This window comes from Spermophilus citellus, assembly GCF_964194105.1.
Source record: "Spermophilus citellus genome assembly, chromosome: 5".
NCBI classification, from domain to species: Eukaryota; Metazoa; Chordata; class Mammalia; order Rodentia; family Sciuridae; genus Spermophilus; species Spermophilus citellus.
This window is the reverse complement of record NC_138186.1, coordinates 25447577-25468870: the sequence shown is the minus strand read 5'-3', so window position 1 is coordinate 25468870 and position 21294 is coordinate 25447577. Positions and strand designations below refer to the sequence as shown.

Here is a 21294-nt window from a genome sequence, read left to right as displayed (position 1 = left end):
AACAAACAGAACAAAACAAAAGTTAGCAGAAGGGATCTTGAAGCAATTCCTTCCTATTGCTTTTATCATCTGTACTTGTGTTTCATAGAGCTCACAAGCTATACCATTAGGATGAAAAAAAGGAAATGAAGACCAAGATCATGGTATAACAATAATATTGAATTAAGCAACAGAAAAGATACACATACAGTTTGGTTTTCTTATCCAACATAAAAACCAGGAATGTTTAAGAGTTTCATTATTAGATGATAAGCGAGAAATAGTAGAGGCAACAGGACAGAGACAAAGAAAATTTCTTCCTTGCTGACTATATTAAAACATCATTATCCCTTACTAAAGTCCACTCTCCCCCTCCCCCGAAAAAAAAGAAGGTATATTTGTGTGTGTTTACCCTTTTTGATGACCATGTGTCTATACTTACCTTATGGTCTGGATGACATGAGCTAGCCATTGCCCAGAGAGCTCAGACTTCACCTCCCAGCCTCCATATTGCCTCATTTCTCCCTCTCGGATGCTGAATGGGAGCAAAGCTCCACGGATCAACTTCACGAGAGAATGCATTACTTCCTGAATCATTTTCTAGAAATGGACAAGCAGAAATGTATTGAAATGTCATCAGTCTGATCAATAACAAATACTTTCACTGTAAAATATTCTCAGATTTTAAAACCTCAGATGAGAAAACCCTACTCTGTATTTCTGCATACTTATACTTACCTTGAAATCATTTTGTCTTTGCCTTACATTCTTTGATCTTTCAACTTGGCCTGACTTCTCGGCAGTCTTAAAAATTTTAAAACAAAGAAAACATATTAGTTGTCTTTTAGGAACAATTTATAAAAATAAATCTTTAAAAGTTTTACATAGAACATGAGATATGAGCTGATTTGATTGGATACTTAAAAAATAATTTAAGTTTCTGGTTATAAGATGACGAATTAGAAAACCTTTCTTATACCAGCAAGAAGTTACATACCTTTCTAAAACCTTTAGGAACAATTCCTACAAATAAATCTAAAAATTAAGTTGAAATTACCAACTTTGAAGGTGTTCATATGGTATTTCAATAATTCCATATGGTTAAACTATGATGTATCCATGATAACATTTTAAACATAATTTCTCATTAGATAGTACAGAAGTAAAATGAAGTAACTTAGAGTTAAAATGAAGTAATTTAGAGTAAACTCTAAATTAAGGTACAGTAATCATAGGATATCCATTCTATTTCCCTGGTAAATACTTTTTAAATATAAGCATTATGTAATTTTATTTTAAAAAATTACAGCTCTTCTTTCAGGGATTTTACAGTGTAATTTAGGAAGAAATACATTCTACTATTCTAGAATAATTTTTTTTTCTGCTTTTGACATACTCCATTTTTTCCTTAAAGTTATGTGTAGAAGACTTCATATTGATTAAAAGAGAGATCTGTTCAACTGGATTTCAGTTGGCATTTTATTAACCAATTTTTAACAATTATATACTAGGAGGGCAAGGTGAGAAAACATTCCAAATAAAAAAGCAACAACAAAATTACACCATGGGAAAGAAGATTCTGACATTTCATGGATATTATGTAAAAATTATTCCTTAAAATTAAAACCCTTACATATACATGTCAAGAGACCTTTCAAGTTAAAAACAATCACATTATCAATTATTATGTTATTGACTTCAAATTAACTTTAAAATACAAGTCGTGTTTATTGATGTATAGAACACATATACACACGTCGTATAAACTAAAGAAACAGTATATAGAATTTATAAAATTAACAATATTGATATGAATGAGTAAACAAAGGATTAGATTGTTGGTTGTTTCCAACAAAAATGTCTGACAGGACTGACAAGAAATGGTCAGCACAAACATAAATATTCATCCTTCAAACTCTAATTTACACTTATTTTAAATTTTATATTAAACTATGAAGTTGTCGTTTTTTCTTAGAAGAAATTCACTTTTGCTTTGAAAGGATTAAAGGTATAAATAAAAACCCTAAGCTCAAAATTCACCTCAATAACCATTCAAAAAAGCTGACTCCTAGGTTCACTGATGCTTGAAATTCTTAGTACAGCAAAATGGATGTTTTCCTTTATTTTTAAGATGAATGAAAATAAGTAAAGTGTATTAAGTATGAGAGTGATGTGAGATATATATATATATATATATATATATATATATATATATATATATATATATATATATGAAGTCTGACCACCCTGGGCACTGTGGTAAGGAAGGTGACCTGTCTGTGCCTCTTGTCTGAGTCATATCCACTTAGGCAAGTCCAAATAGCTCTCAGAGTCTGCTAGCTTGCTTTCTGTTTTTGTCCAGTATAGTGCCCAGTCAAAATCCCACAAATGTATTACAAAACACACATGAAGCTCTGGGTTTGATTCCTAGTACTGCCCTCCCTTCCCAGCCGAATCATGCTGCTGGTAATATAGAACCTCAGTGCTGAAATATTTGCAAATTAATGTTCTGCTCACTAAGGGGCTAGTGCTGTTCTCTGAATGTTGTGAACACTTTTCCTCCACTTTTTTTTCTTTACTCTCCCACTAATTGTTCCTACAATTTCAAATGTTATTTCTATCCTTCCAAATGGTATCTCCAGTGCAAATGTTTTCTCTGAGACCCATACTTGAATCTCAAATTGCCTATTGCAATCTCTTCTTGAGTCCACTATCTTAGAAACTTGGTATGTTTCCTCCCAAGCACATTCTTTCTCAAATCTTTCAGGCTCTGAAAATGGCAAACCTGTTCACTCAGGAACCTGTTACAGAGCTATATCTGACAACCTACCCTCATCTCTTTCATCTGATCCACCAGCAAGACCAATCAACACTACTTCCAAAATACAAATCATGCCTACCAATTTCTCTCCAACATAAAACATTCATCCAAAACCACCACTCTTTCCTGCCACCTTCACTCTGACAATTTATTTAGAATAGGCAACCAAAGTGATCTTTTTTAACACAGGAGGCCAGCCCAGTGAGCTCCTCCTGACGTGTGCATGGCTGCTAGGGACAGTCTGGGGCTTTCCTCCCATTTTTTCAGATGCCACATGACACATGTGCCATTCATGCCATTCATCATATACTGCTTGCTAATCCCTCCTGCATTGTTTCCTTTTCATATGCCAAGTGTCAGCTTAAATATCCAGGAGACCTTACCTCCATTCCATTCCACTACTACAATTTTTATCTCAGGGTAAAAGACAAAGTTTCTTTGCTTCTTTTTGTTTCTTTTACAGCCTTTTGCAGGACTTAGGGTGACTTTTTTAAAAATATATTTTGGTCCTACCTCTCCAAGAGGGAAAAGGGTCAGGCTTACCCTTGTCATTGTTTTATTTATACTACATATGTCTATTTTAGAATTTGTGTCTGCCTATATATATTGTGTGTGCATGTTTGCATGTATATGCATGTTGAAGCTATACGCACGTGTACTCATATAATGTATGCATGTATGTATGTGCATATTCTATGTCATGTGTATGTGCACAAATGTATGTCTGTAATATTGGTAGCTACCTGTGCATGTGTTTGTGTCAGTATCTGGCATACAGAGGATTTCCAGTGTATTCCATAAATATCTGGTGAAGAAATTACCACCAGGGGTTAGGTTATATTCCTGAACATACTTCAAAAAGCATGACTGACCTAAACACTGTGATGCTCTGAAGGCCTTTTTGAAAAACCTGAAGTTATAGGTCTCAAGGTGACAGACTAACCCTTGGAAGGAGATCTGCCAGGCATAAATACTATGATATGTCTCAGAAGAACTCAACACACTCAGTTCTTCCTGGAGACTTAAGTTGTCAACAAAAGGTATAAGCAGAAGTCTGAAAGTTTTGTGTGGGGACTGGGAGTACTATTATCCACGTTGAAATCAGAAGCTCCTGAGGATCCCAACTCCTACTGCACTGCCAGGAAGTACACAATGAAACAGAATTCTGAACTGCTGAAGATTTAAGAAACTTGAACAATCATTAATTTTATTTGTCAACTTGAATAGGCCACATGGTGCCCAAGCATTTGTTCAAATATGAATCTGTGTTCCCGGATGAAGTTAACACTTAAATCAGGAGACTGAGTAAAGCAAGAGGCCCTCCCCTATATGGTGGGCCTTATCTGATCGGTTGAAGGTCTGAATATAACAAAAGGCTGTTTCCCTGTTTCTGAGGGAACTCTTCCAGCCTTCTATTCAACTTGGGGTGTTCATCTTTTTTTTTTTTTTTTTCCTTTGATACTTGAACTGAAACATTTGCTTTTTTTGGATCTCAAGCTTAATGACTTTCACACTGGACCCAGTTCTCCTGGGTCTCCTCTCCAGCTTACTGCTTCACCCTTTACACCTGACTTGTCAGTTTCCACAATTGTGAGCCAATTCTCCTTGTGTGTGTATGAAGGAGAGAGAGAGAGAGAGAGAGAGAGAGAGAGAGAGAGAGAGAGAGGGAGGGAGGGAGGGAGGGAGGGGGAGAGAGAGAGAAGGGGGTGTTATGAATACCTACACATATCCTATTTGATCTGTTTCTCTGGAGAACCCTGATTTACACATTCCTACTCTGGTATGCTATAGAAAAAAGAAGAGACATGTCAGCATAAAACTGTCAGAGGCAGTCTTTTCTAATTGTATCCTCCACAGTACCTGAACTTTGTACATAAGGGGGATGTTCAAGATTATTTCAAAGTCAGTTGTTCTGTAAATACTTTTAAATGAAAGAAAATGAGTTGAAAATGTGTAGTTAAGAAGTATCACATCAAGGGCTGGGAGCATGGTTCCATAGTAGGGCATTTGCCAAACACATATCAGGTCGTGGGTTTGGTGCCCCATCTTTCTCCCACTCAACAAATATCTCAAATTAAGGCTATGTTTTGTGATAATTTTGATCACAAAACAGGTGCTTATAAATGTATGATGACATCTACTGGACAATAATTTTGTAAAATTCAGGGACTTGTCTCCAAATATATGCAAAGTAGAAGGGAAAGAGGAGTTAGGTCTAATGCATGCAATTGCTAATGAAACAACAGTTACATATTGTTTTAATCTGATGAGGAGTTGAACATTCCCAACACAAGGAATTTCCTTAGGTTTGCCCTACTTAAAAAAAAATCTAGCTTTGGAATCTACAGTACATTTTAATTGCATGAGTTACATAACTTTTTAAGATAGAATTCCCAATTATTAACATATATTTGGATACTTTAAAAAATTTCATTCAAAAATATACTACATTTAAAACTATCTAAAGGAGAGATCTTAATCTATTATTAACCATTTCGTTAACTAAAAACCTTAACTCTTTCCTGCACACACAGACCAAAACTACTTTGTGGTAAGACCAACGGCTAGATTTCACTGTTTTGATTCACATTATGTTACTTCACATGGGCTAACAGGTTTTGAAGAACTGACTATTTATTTAAACTGTTGGAAACTTCATCTAAATCTTTAACGGATGGACTCTTAATAATAAAACAAGATAGTTCTATAACAAAATATGAAATTTTAAGTAAATTGTATTCAAATATTATAAAGCTCTCTGGTAGGAAATTAACGCATTAAGACTCAAGTTGTCGATTCTGAGAACATAATAATCATTTCAAAGTTACCATAAGTGATATACTTGTTGCTTAATTTAAGTTTTTATAGGTGTTCTACATCTGAAACAACGGGACCAAATGGGTTAAATATCAACTATCAAAAACCTCAAAATTCAGGGACTGGGGTTGTTGTTCAGTGGTAGAGCACTTGCCTAGCATGCATGAGGCACTGGGTTCGATCCTCAGCACCACATAAAAAATAAATAAACAAAGGTATTGTGTCCATCTACAACTAAAAAAATAAATTCTTTAATAAAAAAAACTCAAAATTCTTCTCAGTATTAAGTTTCTAGATTTCACTCATAGACTGACAGGATGGACACACTTTTCAACTCTTCCACTCCTAGCTATTTCCCTTTGTCACCTTTTGAGCTTCTCAACAGATGGTAAAGAGTTTTAAAACATGCTTCAATCTGTACAGCAAATTATACTTAATTATATTTCATATTTTTACCATAAGTAGGTAGAACCTACAAGGAAGGAAAATATATCCCCTTTCACTAAAATATCCCAGATCAAAAGCTATTAGAAACTTTATGACTCTAAAAAGAGTCAAAATAAAGCAAGCTACTGACTGTATTGGGTGGTTCACCTTTAGGAACTGATCCAAATGAGAGGAAAAAAAAACATTTGGCTAGAAACAAATAATATAGCTTACAATCCATTTCCTAAGGGACTGATTCTTGAGGTGAGTTAATCTACCTTTACATCATTCAATTCTACTCTAATAGTTTAGCACTCTAATTTTCTCTCTCTCTCTCTCTCTCTCTCTCTCTCTCTCTCTCTCTCTCTCTCTCTCTCTCTCTTTTTGTTGTTGTTGGTACTGGGAGTCACATCCAGGGACCACACACATGTTATGCAAGTACTCTACCACTGAGTCACATTCCCAGCCCTGGCATAAATTTTATTCCAAATAATAAGAACAAACTCTTATTTATCTGCCAGAGGCTGTTATAAGCACTTTACTTACTTTAACTCAAAGAATTTTCAAAGCAGCCCTATGGAAGTAGTCATAGAGAAGTAAAGGTCATGCCTATTTCTGTTTGTAACACTAGTGTTGTGAGAAAATCTTTGAACAACCTTTCCTGTCCACATAAGTGAGTTGGTTTAGAGATGGAGCAGATTGTGAAGAGGAAGCTGTGGTGCCAGCGATGCATCTCTTCTCCACTGTGACATAGGGTAAAGGACCCAAAGCCTGTTCCCAGCACAGCAAGCTGCCCACATTCATTTAGCTGAGATCCATGGAAAGACAAATCAACGTGTGAAACGCATGAAAGCAGAGCACTCGAAAAACTTTTCTCAGCCGACCTGCAAAACTGAAGTTAAAGTATTCTCTTCCGAAGCTAGCAATAAGCAACATTATATTTATGAAGAGCAGTCAAGCCCCACTTTATTGTATAGGATTCCCTCTTTTAAAGTTCACTCTTCAACAGAGGTTTTGCATAACCAGGTGATACAAAGTAAAGCAAAAGAGTTGTCAATTATTGCCTTAATATTTAAAATTGTACCTCTAGAGTAATTAATACACTTTTGATGTTAAAGAAATAAAAATTGTACTTGTTATGTGATTTGTTTTTCAGCACTAAAAACTTGGGTTTTCATGTACTACCATTTTTCTGGTTTTCATACAAGAAGTAAATTTTATAGGTTGGATAACCAGCCAATCATATAAATAAAGATCTAGGAATCCATAGGCAGAAAAGAGAAGAGATCATGGACAAGGAATTTTAATATAAAGGGGGAAAAAAAACCCTCCAGAGGACAATTCTATTTCTTTAACATCTGAGTGAATTTATGCTCATGGTCAAAGGAGATTCAACAGAATACTAGAGCATTCAGATACCTAACTACTTCTCACTGAGGAGAAAGGATCTAAAACATCAAAAATGTGCCATCTTTTGGGGGGGGGGGGTGTTGTCATTTTATTTTTGGAAAAAAAAAAGGTTTATCCTTTGTTCATATCTACTTTCCATGTTGTCAAGTTCAAAAAAGCAGGAAATAGACCTTCATGAAGACCCCCACACCTCTTCTAGCCCTCCTAGAGCTATACAGAGTTCCCCCAGGTCTGAAATAATCCATATAACTAGAATTTCCTAATGGGAATAAATTTAGAAATCACGTCATATAGCCCCATTGTTTCAATCTACTTGAGTTCTTATGAGCCTTTACATTTTAATGAGTCACACATTTACTTAATATCTTAATAGTAATGTACAGATGTCTCTGACTTACGATGGTTCAACTTTACAATGGTGTGAAAGTTATAAATATCACTTTGAATTTTGTGTGTTTCCTAAGCTAGGGACATATGTTGTAATCAAGAAACAGAACCATCTTCTTAATCTTACAGGTGGGACCAGGTAGCAACTAGAGGCAAAGGATGTTTACAGTGTATATTCCAAGAAATGGAGGCCTTTTGTGAAGTATCTGATGTGAGGTCATAAAGTGATGTCTGATTTCCAAGTGTGACATACAAAAGTCAAAGTCGTTACTTTTATGTTCATACTTTCCACTCTGCCAACTATAGATGCTTTTTCAATTCACAATGGCATTATGTACTGATAAACCCATCATAAATTAGAAATATCCTAAGTTAAAAATGCATTTAACATATATAACCTATAAATATTATAACTTGTAACACAATAAACTATAGTGTGTGGGCTATTTTCCTGCTCACTGCTGCCACCTAGCATCACAAGAGATGATTACACCATATGTCCCTAGCTTAAGAAACATAAAATTCAAAGTGATGTTTCTATTGTTATCACTTTCACACCACTGTAAAGTTGAACTATCATAAGTCAGAGACATCTGCACATTGCAATTAAGATATTAAGTAAATTCATGGCTCATTAAAATGTAAAGGCTCATAAGAACTCAAGTAGGTTGAAAAAATGGGGCTATTTGACATGATTTTAAAATTCATTCCCATTAAGAAATTCTAGTTATGTGGATTATTTCAGACCTGTGTAAAAGCTGCAAACATTTTATTTGTGATTTATTATTTGTTCACAGTTTACCAAAGTAATTTCATTCACAATTTGTCCTGACATTATACTTGAGTCTGAATCCTTGAAAATACGTCATGTTTTTCTTAATTTAGTTGTTTTCCTCATTTAATCCTTATAACCACTTGTTGAGATGAATACCCTTACCACTTGCTTTTTATAGATGAAGAAACTGAGTCCTGGAACAATCAAGTAATTTGATCAAGGTCATGTGGCCACCAAGTATCAGTGTTTAATAACACTTTTAAGTAAATCTTAAGATATAAAATGACAATTACAGGGTTCAAGCTTCTAAGGTTTCAAAATCTAAAATAAATATTTAAGAACAGAAATTCACAATAACTTAGCTCCACCTATAGTTTATTTCCTTTACATACCTCACTGAAAAGGCTTCCATTAACATAGGAAATCCAGAGTTTCCAGAAGTTAGGCAGCTGACTTAAAACAAGCTTGGTTAATTTTTCAACAAATGCCACTCTGTAGGGAGTTTTATATCTCCATGCTAAGGGAAAGAAGAATAAAATACTATGAATACTCTTGTGAATCAGTAAAATAATGTATTTGAAGATATGATTTTCTACTCATACCCACACCTAAAAATGAAATACAAAGAAGAAATAACCTAAATATGGGTAGAAACTTGTGTTGGCCCACTTTGGCTATGGAACGTCAGTTTACTGATACAGCAATATTTCTTTTTTTTTTTTTAATATGTAGTTTTTCAGTTGTAGGTGGACACAATACCCCCATTTTATTTTTATGTGGTACTAAGGATCCAACCCAGTGCCCCACGCATGTCAAGCAAGCACTCCACCCCAGCCCCACAGCAATATTTCTTAATTCATATCATACTCTAGAGCACAACAATCACCAAGGTCCCTACTTTTCTTGTTTCAGTCTGGTATTGAGGAGCACCCTCTAAAGCATCCCAGGCCAGGCCAGGCCAGGCAGGGACCAGGACGACAGGTCAGGCCAGTACGCCGGGAGAGAAGGGTACTTTGGCTTTCCAACCTTATCCTCAGGATAGTGTAGTTTTCTTCAAAAAGTCATGCCTTCAACCAGCAAAGAAAAGCCAACATAGGGGCTTTCTCTGCCATCTAATGAAACCAAAAGCTAATTACAACCTTTGAGAAATGTCATTATACACCCTAGATGGTGAAAATTCAGTCAAGAATCCAGTTGTCATAAAGGAGCATATTCAAGTGCAATCACTGAATGAATAACTCCTCCCATAAGATAGAAATTCAGAAAAAAAATACTGAAACCTCTTTGGTTCTACATTATTTATAGCAGTAACTAAGAAATAAAGCCTTAGAGTTCTTTGAGGAGGGATACATTCTTGGGAACAAAAACATATGTAGAAATTTAGGCACCTGTAGCTATTTTCAGGCTCCCCCTTTGTTTATCCCAGGGTTGACTGTTTGACTACTTGGCTCAGGATTCCTTCCTGTCTTCACTGCTTCTACCCTACTTCCTAGCTGCTCACTTGGGAGCTGCTGCAAGATCCCACAAAGCCCTTCACCAGTCCCACTTCAGTGATTATCAGAAATGCTGGAGGGTGGAGGGAATTATGATCTGTTATTTAGCAACATCAAAGACAATTCAGCTTCCAACAAGGATTTCCATTAACTCCATGACCAACCACTGTTTTTCAAAATACCCCTAGGCAAAAAAAAAAAAAAGTGCTATTCTTCTTGGTATTACAGGGAAGGAGGTGTAAATTGTATTTGTTTTAAAATGTCTAATAACTTTCTAACTTGTTAATATATGGCTAGGAAATAAAACAGTGGAAGATACTGCCTGGCCCCCACCCCCATTTGCCCAGCCCTTGGTCCAGCTGTAAGAAACCACTGTAACAAGTATCTTGTGATTCTTTGTTAAAAGCTTTTTGTATGTACAAACATAAATATGTACTCTCTCCCTCCCAACTGTCACTTTAAGTTTTGGTTTTTTTACAAAAATGTAAATATACTAAATACACTCATTTGATGCTTGGCTTTTTTCACTTAACAATGATTCTTATCTTCCACCTTCACAATTAATATGTTCCTCTTCTTTCTTCCCATAGATACAGAGGACACAGTATTTAATATTGGAGGTAGTCTAATAGGAAAATTATCTTCTAATAGAAAAGATTGTTTTCAGTCTTTTGCAGTTAAAACTAATGCTTTAGCCAATAACAGTATGCCTATATCATTTAGCACATGTGCCTGTACAGAATAAATTCCATTATAAGAACTGCTGGGTCAAAGAGTACATGCAGTTGTAATTTTGAGAAATATTATTGAATTGCATTCTAAAGAAGTTATGTACACTTTATCAAACAACACATGAAAGTATAAGCTTCATTATAACCTCACCAACAAACAAACCAAACACAAAAGCTAAAACAAAACCTAAAACAAAAGCTTGGGGTTTTTGCCAAACTGGTATTTCACTACAATAGTATACTGACTTTTATTACTATTGTTATGAATGAGGTTGAGTACCGATTCATATGCTTCCAAGCCACTGAAACTTCCTTTTTGCTGCTTTTAGAGCCTCTTTTTTTTTTCTTATGCATATCAATCCTCTGCCTATGTTGTACAGGCACGTTCTAAACTCATTTTTCACATGTATGAAAGGCATGATTCTTTAGTTAAGGGCACATTGTAAACTTTTACTCGAACAATATTTATTGATGATCCACAGTGTGCTTATCATGTGGCTATACTCAAGATCTGTGTGAATTGTTCACCACTAATGCTGAACAAGCTCTGCTTTCACAGAGCTTCACAATCTAACAGAACAGTCAATTCAGTACATCACAATAGCAATGTGAGGCAAGGCTAAGAAGTTAAGAAGTAGCTTTCATTTGTTGATAGAGCTGTTACAGATTCTTTTTCCTAAAAAGTAAATGATAGATTATTTTCCAAAAGCAGGCAGCATGCCAGGGGCAGGTGTGTTCTAATAACAAGGTAAAAAACAGAAGGAGAAAAATCTAAAAGTTGAAGCATTGAAAAATTTTCAATACATGGTAACAAATAAACATTGTATCTTTCCCAAGAACAATGTTTCCAAATATCTTGTTCCTCCATGCAGCCAAATCTATTATTATTTTGTACCCACCACCACCACTATCCAACCCCTCACTGTGAGAAACTCATCTGTACCTTTATCTCACATATTCTTTGCAAGGCTTATTTGATGGGAAATTAAAGTAAAAGTGTCCAAAGCAGAACCCATTGAACCTGTACCAGCTCTTTATGTAGTTTGTCCTAGCTCACTGCCTATAAATGTACCCTGTGCATATAGATAATAATGTAGGTATCTATACTCTATAGGTGTAAAAAAGCAGTTCTTCATGAAGATCACGCCCCAAACCCAGGCAAAAAATAAGGAATATTGTCTTTTTTCTCCCTTTCTTTCTTTGGGGTACCAGGGATTAAACTCAGGGGTACTCAACCACTGAGTCACATCACCAGCCTTATTTTGTATTTTATTTAGAGACAAGGTCTCAGTTAGTTGCTTAGCACCTCATTTTTGCTGAGACTGGCTTTGAAATCACAATCATCCTGCCTCAGCCTCCTAAGCCACTGGGATTACAGGTGTATACGCCATCTCATCTGCTTTTTTGTTACTTTAAAAGAAAATTTTCTTTTTAAAAACTATAAAATAAGCAAAGTAAACTCACCCTCTTTCTTGTTAAATCCATAAATGAGCATTATAAATTGAAATGATTTTAAGATAGAAAAAGTACTTAAACAATCATAAATAAAAACATAACAAATCAATTCCAAAAGATTCCTTTGACTGAATCTTTCTATGGCACATTAACCAGAGAAACTATTTTGCCAGACTTCACATAGTGGAGAAATGTTAGAATAGCTACTAAATAATGTTGTTGGACAGTCACAGGGAATGGGAGTTCTGCCATCACTAAATATACTGGCACTCAGTCACCAAGGTTCTCAGAAAATAGCACAGTTCCTGCACCTCCTGCCCAGTGACAGAGAATAATTCTTACCTTTACATTACGTGTAAATTCTTCTTACGTATATGTATATGTAATAGACTCCTTTCTCCCCCATTCCTTCTAAGTCTACTTCATCCAAATTCTTATCATTATAACTGAATAATAATTGGATTTTCTTTTCCAACAAGTCTTAGTTAAACGTCACATAATTAGTTAAGGGTCACATGATATATGACTGACAGAATAACATCAAGAGTAATTGCCTAAGAATGAAGAAAGGAACTAAGGACATATGGCAGAAACATTCATATTTTTTCCCAAAAGAAATCACAAAATATGTAGGTTGATTTGATCACAAAGTTGAGAAAGAACCTATTCAAATTTATTCATATCCATGTTTTATTATAAGCAATCCTTCATAATGTTACAATTTCAAAATATAATTTTAAGAAAATTAAACTTGATTTCTTTGACTTCCACTTCTAGCCATGCTAGAGTAATAAGAATTAGACTTAACCTCCAGCCATAAATAACTACACCAGCATTGAGAATGGCAAACCCCTATGAAATAACTGTTTTCAGATACTGATAGCAGGCAGCACAGGTCTGTGATCCCTGGGGTGGGAATACATGTAGTAAGCCCATCATCACTCAGGGTTCCTGCTTGCGGCCAGTTTCTGGAATAAAGAGGCAAAGGAGGAGGAATTAAAATAAAGCTCAGTGGCCTTTCTGAGTTGTAGAACAAAGTTTAAGGAGGCTGGAGTAACTAGAAATTGCAGGGAGAGTTCAGGACAGAAAAGGGCTAGGTATTTAAACAAATAAATAAATAAAGCTTCAGATCTGTATAGGGATTCTCTTAAGTTTTTTTTGCTGAGGACTAGGTCATGCATATTTGGAGTTCAAACACTTCACAAAGCTAGGTAAAGACCAATTAGGAAATTATAAACTCAACAATTTTCAGATATCACGTAGGCCATGATAGAACTGAATTGATCTTAACTGCCTGGCTAGCATTATTTACAAGAAGACAATAAAACCCAGACCCTCACCACTGAACATAAAGTGTGTGACAAACATTAACAACCACAAAAATCATTAGAAATACCCGAAAGCAAGGGAATGGGAATCATAGCTAGAAGAAAGAAGAAAAATTAGTTGACAGTAACAGATCCAGAAATGATACAGATGATGAAATTAATAGCTATTAACAGATATCTTTATATCATATTTATAAATATAATATCTATGGCATAATATTCATATTATAATATCTTAAAGGTATAATCATCTTCAAATACTTAAGGGAAAACATGAAAATAACAAAGGAAGGGAAGATTTTAAAAAGACTAGCTGGGGGTATAACTCAGTAATAGAGCATATGCTTAGCCCTAGGTTCAATTTAGAGCAAACAAAGAAGAATAGAACTTGAACAGATGAGAAATATAGTACCTGACATTTTTAGGTTGAACATTAACTAATGTTGGGCTGGGATGTGGCTCAGCGGTATAATATCTGTTGAGCAAGCACAAGGCCCTGGGTTCAATCCATAGTAACACCAAAAGGGGGGGGGTCAGAAAAGTTGAAATTGACTCTATAATAAAGCACTGAGTAAACCACAAGGAAAAGGGAAAAAAAGACCCTATCAATTAAATTTAATTACTGCACAGTTACTTAATAAGCACAAGAGGTAAGAATTGATAATATTTCATACCAGTTACATCACTAAATCATGGAATTTTCCAAGAAAAGGAAGAAAGTTTGAAATCATGTGAGTACAGATTTAAAAGACCAAGTAAGTGTGTGTGTGTTGGGGAGGGGGAGGGGTGTCGACACCTACTGTCATCTCGACCAGACTGAAAGCTGCTGCCTCTCTTTAGTGATGCTGTCTGACTGAGGTGGCCCAACACAGAAGGTCGCACATCATTATCAAGATCCAGCATGGGACTGTGCAGGCCAGGGTTACCTGCAAGAGAGAGGTGATATTCCCATTTATTCTATACATTCTTACTTATTTGATTTAATGCACTGTTTCTCTGAGGCTATTTCTTGCTCTACTGTTCTAATCTTTAAATAAAGCATCTACTAAGTAAAATAAAAAATATTTTCTCTAAATAGCTTTAAAAATCATTCCTACCATGACAAATTTGGAAGATTTAATCCATTATTTTGAAATCATGTGGTAGAACATATGTGTCATTTTAGACAGCAAGCATGAAAACTGGCAAGTAAGGCTGTAAACATTAAAACTGGGAGGAGAAATAATTTTTTGCAAAACAACTCGTTGACACTTGGAAAGGAAGTCATGGAGACCTGACTCATTTTTATAGCATGAATCTTCTCTGGCTTTTTCACAATTTCTATTTAAATTCCCAAATCTCATCCTTTTTTTCTGGGATGTAGAATTTGATTCCATTTCTATTCCTGATACAGGCCATCTAATTTGGATCCTTTTTACTTCACAATGTTAATATTCCAAAAGCTGAACATTCTGATATTATCAAAAAATTTTCTTTCTTTCCTAGGTAAATTTCACACAAAAATACTGTTTTCTTGATTCTCTTCCCAGAAGTCTTCCAGAAACCCTCAGGATAAAGGCTATACCAGTTTTTTTTTTTTTCCATTCCAAATTATCCTGAAACTCAGGACACAATTTTTCTAAAACGGATCTCAAGAATTATAGGAATGGCATCACATAGTACTAAAAGAGTTTGTAAGGATATTGGTTTCAAGTGGTAAAATTTGCTTTGTTGCTCTGCAGAGGACCCTAGAAACACCACTAAGTGCTTTAGTGGAGAATTCAAAGATCTCCAAAATAAATGGAATTCAATGAGCATTTACGGAGCATTTACTATACACAGGACAAAAAACAAAAAACAAAAAACAAACAAAAAAAAAACTTTAGGAGCTAGGGATGTTGCTCAGTGTTGGAGCATTTATGGGTACTAGTCCTAGCACGCATGAGGCCCTGGGTTTAATCCCCAGCACTGAAAAACCAAAAAAAAAAAAAAAAAAAAAAAAAAAAAAACAAATAAAAAGCATCTTACTTTTCTTGCCTAATTTACTATCCTCTCCACTTGAAAGGCCTCACTCATGTTTCCTCTTCATCCGTTTAAACCCTTGTCCTTAAAGATTCATCTTAAATTATAGCTACTGCACAGCCTCTAACTGTAACAACTAAAAGGGTTATCTATCTTTGCCCTCTGACAGAAGTCAATCAGAATGTACACAATTTAACAATTTCACATCTCCCTTCTGTTCATTAACAGTTATGTATTATTGCCTAGTCCCAAACCAGACCACTGTGTTCTCAGAGGTAAGAACTAAATATTATATCTCCATATTCCAATAGAAATTGACCTTCCACAAATAACACCCCCAATGTATTAATGAGTGGTAAATTTCAAATTACTCACTGAAAACTGTATTTCCTGTTTTAAATAGCTTAAAAGAGCTTTAAAAACTTATGGATTTGGGTTCAGGTCAGGTGCTAAGGATATAACACATTTATAAATAAAAATAATTTATCATTTTAGTATGGTGATTTCCTTATTTTAATAAGAGAACAAGGTGATGATTTTATGCCACCAATGCTAGCTATCCAGTTACATTCAATAAGTTATTTATTGAGCTTGTCCTGTGTGCCAGGAATCAAAGGCCCTGGGAAAAAGGTGATAGATAAGTCCCTGCTCTCAAGGACTTTACCTTAGGAAGGTGGAGGCAAAAAATAGACCAGTAAAAAAAATAATAAAAACCTAGTATGAGTGCTATGCAGAGAATCTAAAGGAGTGAGGAAGCAGAGTGACCGGGTGATCAGAGAAACCCTGACTTCACAAGCATATGCTATCCTCATGAGCCACTGTACATAATACAGTACCAGGTAAATGTTACCTGGAATAGAAATTAAATCATTTGGACAGATTCTTTTAGTGGGATGCAAGTTTCTGAAGACTATCTTTGGACTGCTGTGTTAATATATTACTAATTTGGAAAACTATTGCATTTAACACAAAGCTTATATAATTCAAAATGTTAAAACAAACAAAAAAAGACATGTGATGCAGAGTTAAAAAAAAAGTAAAGAAACAATATTTTTTATAAATAATTTTTCTATGTTAAATAGGAAGTTTGAGATTTTAATGATTTATGACATTTTACTTTGAAGTTTATACAGTTATTACTATTAATAGAACTCAGTAAGTTAATATCAAAATATTAATTTTCTGATACACTTTAAAAGGAAACTCAAGAGGGGTCTCAAACTTAGCATCACATTACATCTATACCCATTTTTATCTATATTTTAAAATGTGTTTTAAAAAGTATAAGAGAATGTTTTAATTTAAAAATGTCATTTTTGCAGGTTTCAGTACTATAAATTTATGACAAAGAAGAAAAGTGCTTCCTAGTTTCCTGAAAAATATGCTATATAACATTCTACAAATAATACAATTATTACTGCATAAGTAGATTCTCAGAAAATCTTTTCCCCATAACTGATATCTTGACAACTTTAATTTAAATGGTTTGATATTGTATCATTTATGTTAGTTTAAGTAAATCTTGAATTTTGAAACTGTTAAAAGACTGATTTATCTTTTTCTTTAATAACAGAAACTGTGTTAAGAATATGCTTTTGTTCTATTAGAAACCACATCATCAGTTTTCTGTGATATCAGACAAAGAACATTAAACATAAACTAATTTCTTAATTGATAGCCTAATATCACCAGCAAGTATAACAGCAACACATGCCCTTATAGGACAAATCAGCATCTGGAACACATTTGTGAGACCTATTTGCGCTGAGTGACCAGAAAGTAGCACTGCGCTATTGCACCTAAATACATAAGCCTTGTAAACCAAGCAGTAGGCACTGACCTAGAAGTGCCATTTCTCTCCCTAACATTTGGCTCCTTTTCTCTGCTAAAAAGGAGGAGGAGGACAACTTACAATGCATTATTGTACAGGGAATTAAAAGAATTTTGCTTTGCAGAAAAAGAGATGCAAACATTTTAAATGATTTATTTCAAATAGTTTACTATCAAGTGTTCAAAAAAGAAAACTTGAGGATTATGACACTTCTTTAAACTGTATGACTTGATATTTTACCTCACAAAATTATTACAAATATTAAGTGGTTTTGACAATAAGTAAGCATTACTATAAAAGAACAAGATGGAAAAAATCCATAATTTTTGTAAATATAAAATCAGCAAAGGCTTTAAGATATTTTAAAAGAGCCTGGCATGGTGGTACATGCCTATAATATCAACAGCTCTGGAAGATGAGGCAGGAGGATCGAATTGCAGGTTCAAAGCCAGCCTAAGCAACTTAGAAAGACCCTGTCTCAAAATAAAAAATATATATATAAAGGGATAGGATGTGGCTCAGAGGCTAAGTGCCGCTGAGTTCAATCCCAGATACCAAAAAAAATTTTCTTAATAAAATATTTCACAAGAAATTAGCCTATTTTATCTTGATTGTATTACCTTACAATATGTTAGCAATGTGTTTAAGAGAAATGTAAAGAAAATATAAAGTTATATGTGAGAGTATCATATGCAACTAAAAATGATGTTATTTTATATATTTTTCCTGAAAACCTAAATTTTCTTCCCATTGACAGTTAGCTGAGGATTAGTGTTCAACTATATCCATACTACTTTGATTTTTCATTAGAATGCTTGCTTGCAATAAAACCTTGTGTAGGTGACCGAGACTGAAGTTTTTATACAGCTATGTTTGACTTTCCTTTTCAAACTAATACTAGAGATATGATAAATTGTGGTATAAAGGTGTACTAAGAATTGTAATGCAAAAAATAATAATAAGAGAGCTTATGTAAACAAATAAATAAAAATTAAAAAATATATATGAATTTTGAAGGGTAATTTGTTTTCTTGGCAGTAAATTTCCCCACTACTTTTTTTTTTTTTTTTCTGAATGGAAAAACAAAACTTTCTTTTTCTTTAGTGCAAGGGATCGAATCTAGTGCCTCATGCATATTAAGCAAGTGCTCTATCACTGAACTACTTCCCATCAGATGGAAACTTTTAAGAAGATTTTGTCAAATAGGAAGTTATTACTTTTACCCTCAATGAAAATGTTTATGTTATGCCCTCATTTGGGCCAATACTAATTGTTCCCTATATAAGACAGTAGGGCAGGGATTAATTCTATGAAGAAGTCTCATGACTATATAGCTGGTGTGGGGTTCTATAGCACTTAGTCACAGGCCTATTCTGTAAAACATACCTATAAAACATTAGTGCTTAAACCATGCATTTTGTAAAAACTTCTTGAGCAGTAAAATTCTGATCCTGTGATTCGAAGTTTGAGTATAAAATTTTAAATCATCATTACAAACAAAATTGGAAAAAAAAAGTTTATTCTGCTCATTATTCCTACACTTTAAGAAACTCATCACTGGTGTTATCTTAAAAGTATAAAAAGTTTGCCTCTACATATACAGCAAATGTGAAAATTATGCCTTAAAAGGAAATTATATCACACAAATATTAAAGATAAATATTAAAGGTACTTCATTAGAATTTTGTGATATTATTTTATGGATTTTAGAGCTTGGCTAATTTTAAAGACACTAAGCACAGTAACCAATAAGTATTCTCAAATGAATAAACTTAAGATAAAAAATTATACATTGCAGTCTGTCAAAATTATCTGAGAAATAACTACAGGGTCAAGACTACTCTGGAGTAATTTCAAGTAGGCACCAACCCCATGGCGTGAAAAATCATTATAAAGCATTTCTAGAAATTCTACTATGTATTATTCATAAGAAAAATGGTACAAACAAAATTCTAAAAGAGTTCTTAGATCTGGCTTTATCTTTTAACTTCCACAAACTAGTATTACAATAGTTACAATTTTACCAATATAAATGATACATCTCATCTACAAAAAGTTGGAAGAAAAAAATGCTTTACCTAATTGAGATGAAGAAACACACACACACACACACACACACACACACAAACTATACTTGGAAATAATTGACAGTAAAAATTCAATCTCATTTCTCCAGTTACATAAGTTTCTATAATATCTGATAGCAACATTGTCAAAAGAAATTCTTAAGCCCAATAGTAGAGTGCTTGCTTCACATACATAAGACCCTGGGTTCAATATCCAGTACAGAAAAAAAAAAAAAAAAAAGTCAAAAGGAATTATTTTTCTAATTGTGAGATGTGAGCATTGGATATATCTGACAAATTATAAACAAGCATAAAATTAGTTTTTAAATACTGTATAAATGCAGAACAGAAATTTGGCTTTAACAAGAGAAAAACAATGGAAAATTTGTTTAAAAGTTGCAGGAGTTACTTTCTTCAGAACAATACCAGTCACTTCACTATATTACAATATTTACCAGTAAGTGTGAGGTCCTGAATCATCAATAAAAGACCAAGTTAAAACATTTGCTTTTTTTTTCCTCCAGCAACTATGATATTTATACTAGGTTAAAAATAGTCCAGCTTTATGCTCATCTATAGGTGAGGAAAGATCTCCCACAAAGCTCACAAACTCAAGGATTTATACTAAAACTCTGAATCCTACAACAATCAGTTAAAAAAAAAAAAAACTGAGGAGGACTTTAAGAACACTATAGAAAAATGCTTATTATACCTACATTCCATAAGACTTCAGGAAACCTTATCACATATTGCTCAAATCCTTTCAGCTCAAGCTGTGCAAGGTTTTGCCTATTTTAAATGCAAATAACTATCAATATTTGTTTAACAGGGGTCTATACAACATAAAGTGCAGAAGAGACATTCTGAAGGCAAGCCTGCAGATGTGCAGCCAGGTGAATAAGTTTACTATATTTTCTCATCCTTTATGCCTGTATAGCAAGTTTTCTCACAGTCCACAATGGACTGATCTATAGCCCCGGGACTCTCAGAAGGGCGGCTGACTTCCTCACCGCCCTTAAACACCTTTGAACACGTTTTCCTGTGCACAGCGGGCCCTTGTCCTGTGCTGCAGCCTGACCACCCACTGTTGCTTGTTGACCAAACATGCAGACCAGGAGCCTCCACAGACAGAGGCAGGATGGGATTCCTTTCAAGCACACCACACAGAAGAATTTCAATGCCAAAGCTGGGGTGGGGGTGGGTATATCAAGGCAGAATTACAAATTCCTTACAAATTAGACCTGTATCAACAGATAAAAATGCTCTCTTTGATCTTCTGATTCTGTCTATATTGAAAGTTTTGATAGGGACATTTTCTCAATTTAAAAAAATCATTTAATCCAAATTAAACCAAGGGAGTCAATAGTTAATACACCCATGTTAACTACTTCATTTTGGATAGTCTTTAGCAGGTCCTAGGCCACATTTTTGATGTACATTTCAACACCACTCAAAACAATATACAAAAAAGTAAATGTACTTTAAAAACAAAACTATGTGAACTTTCAAGAAGCCTTTTTAACTAACTGGTTAGTTAAGCAAGAACCTTATATTTGTAATAAGTAAAATGGGTAAGTAACCAAAATGTTTATGTTTTTATTAAGTTCCTATGCTTTTTGGCAGTTATATATAGATTACATAGAGAAAATATTATCTAGAATATAAAAGTAAAAAATTGTTACAAAAAATGAAAGAATATAGAATTAAAATACTTGTAATGATCAATATTTTTAAATTACCAAGTGTGAATTCAATGTGTATTTGACATTCAATG

At 34.2% G+C, this 21294-nt stretch overlaps 1 protein-coding gene across 2 annotated transcripts in view; it reads right to left on the bottom strand.

The window, feature by feature from the left end:
* The window catches only part of EXOC2 (exocyst complex component 2), a 212368-nt gene that overhangs the window by 89133 nt on the left and 101941 nt on the right, over nt 1-21294 (bottom strand). For both annotated transcript variants that reach the window (XM_081293718.1, XM_081293719.1), the window contains 4 exons: nt 14423-14548; nt 9008-9132; nt 718-783; nt 422-579 (listed from right to left, as the gene is read on the bottom strand). In XM_081293718.1, coding sequence (XP_081149844.1) covers nt 422-579; nt 718-783; nt 9008-9132; nt 14423-14548 — 475 coding nt within the window. The remainder of the gene's footprint in view (nt 1-421; nt 580-717; nt 784-9007; nt 9133-14422; nt 14549-21294) is intronic.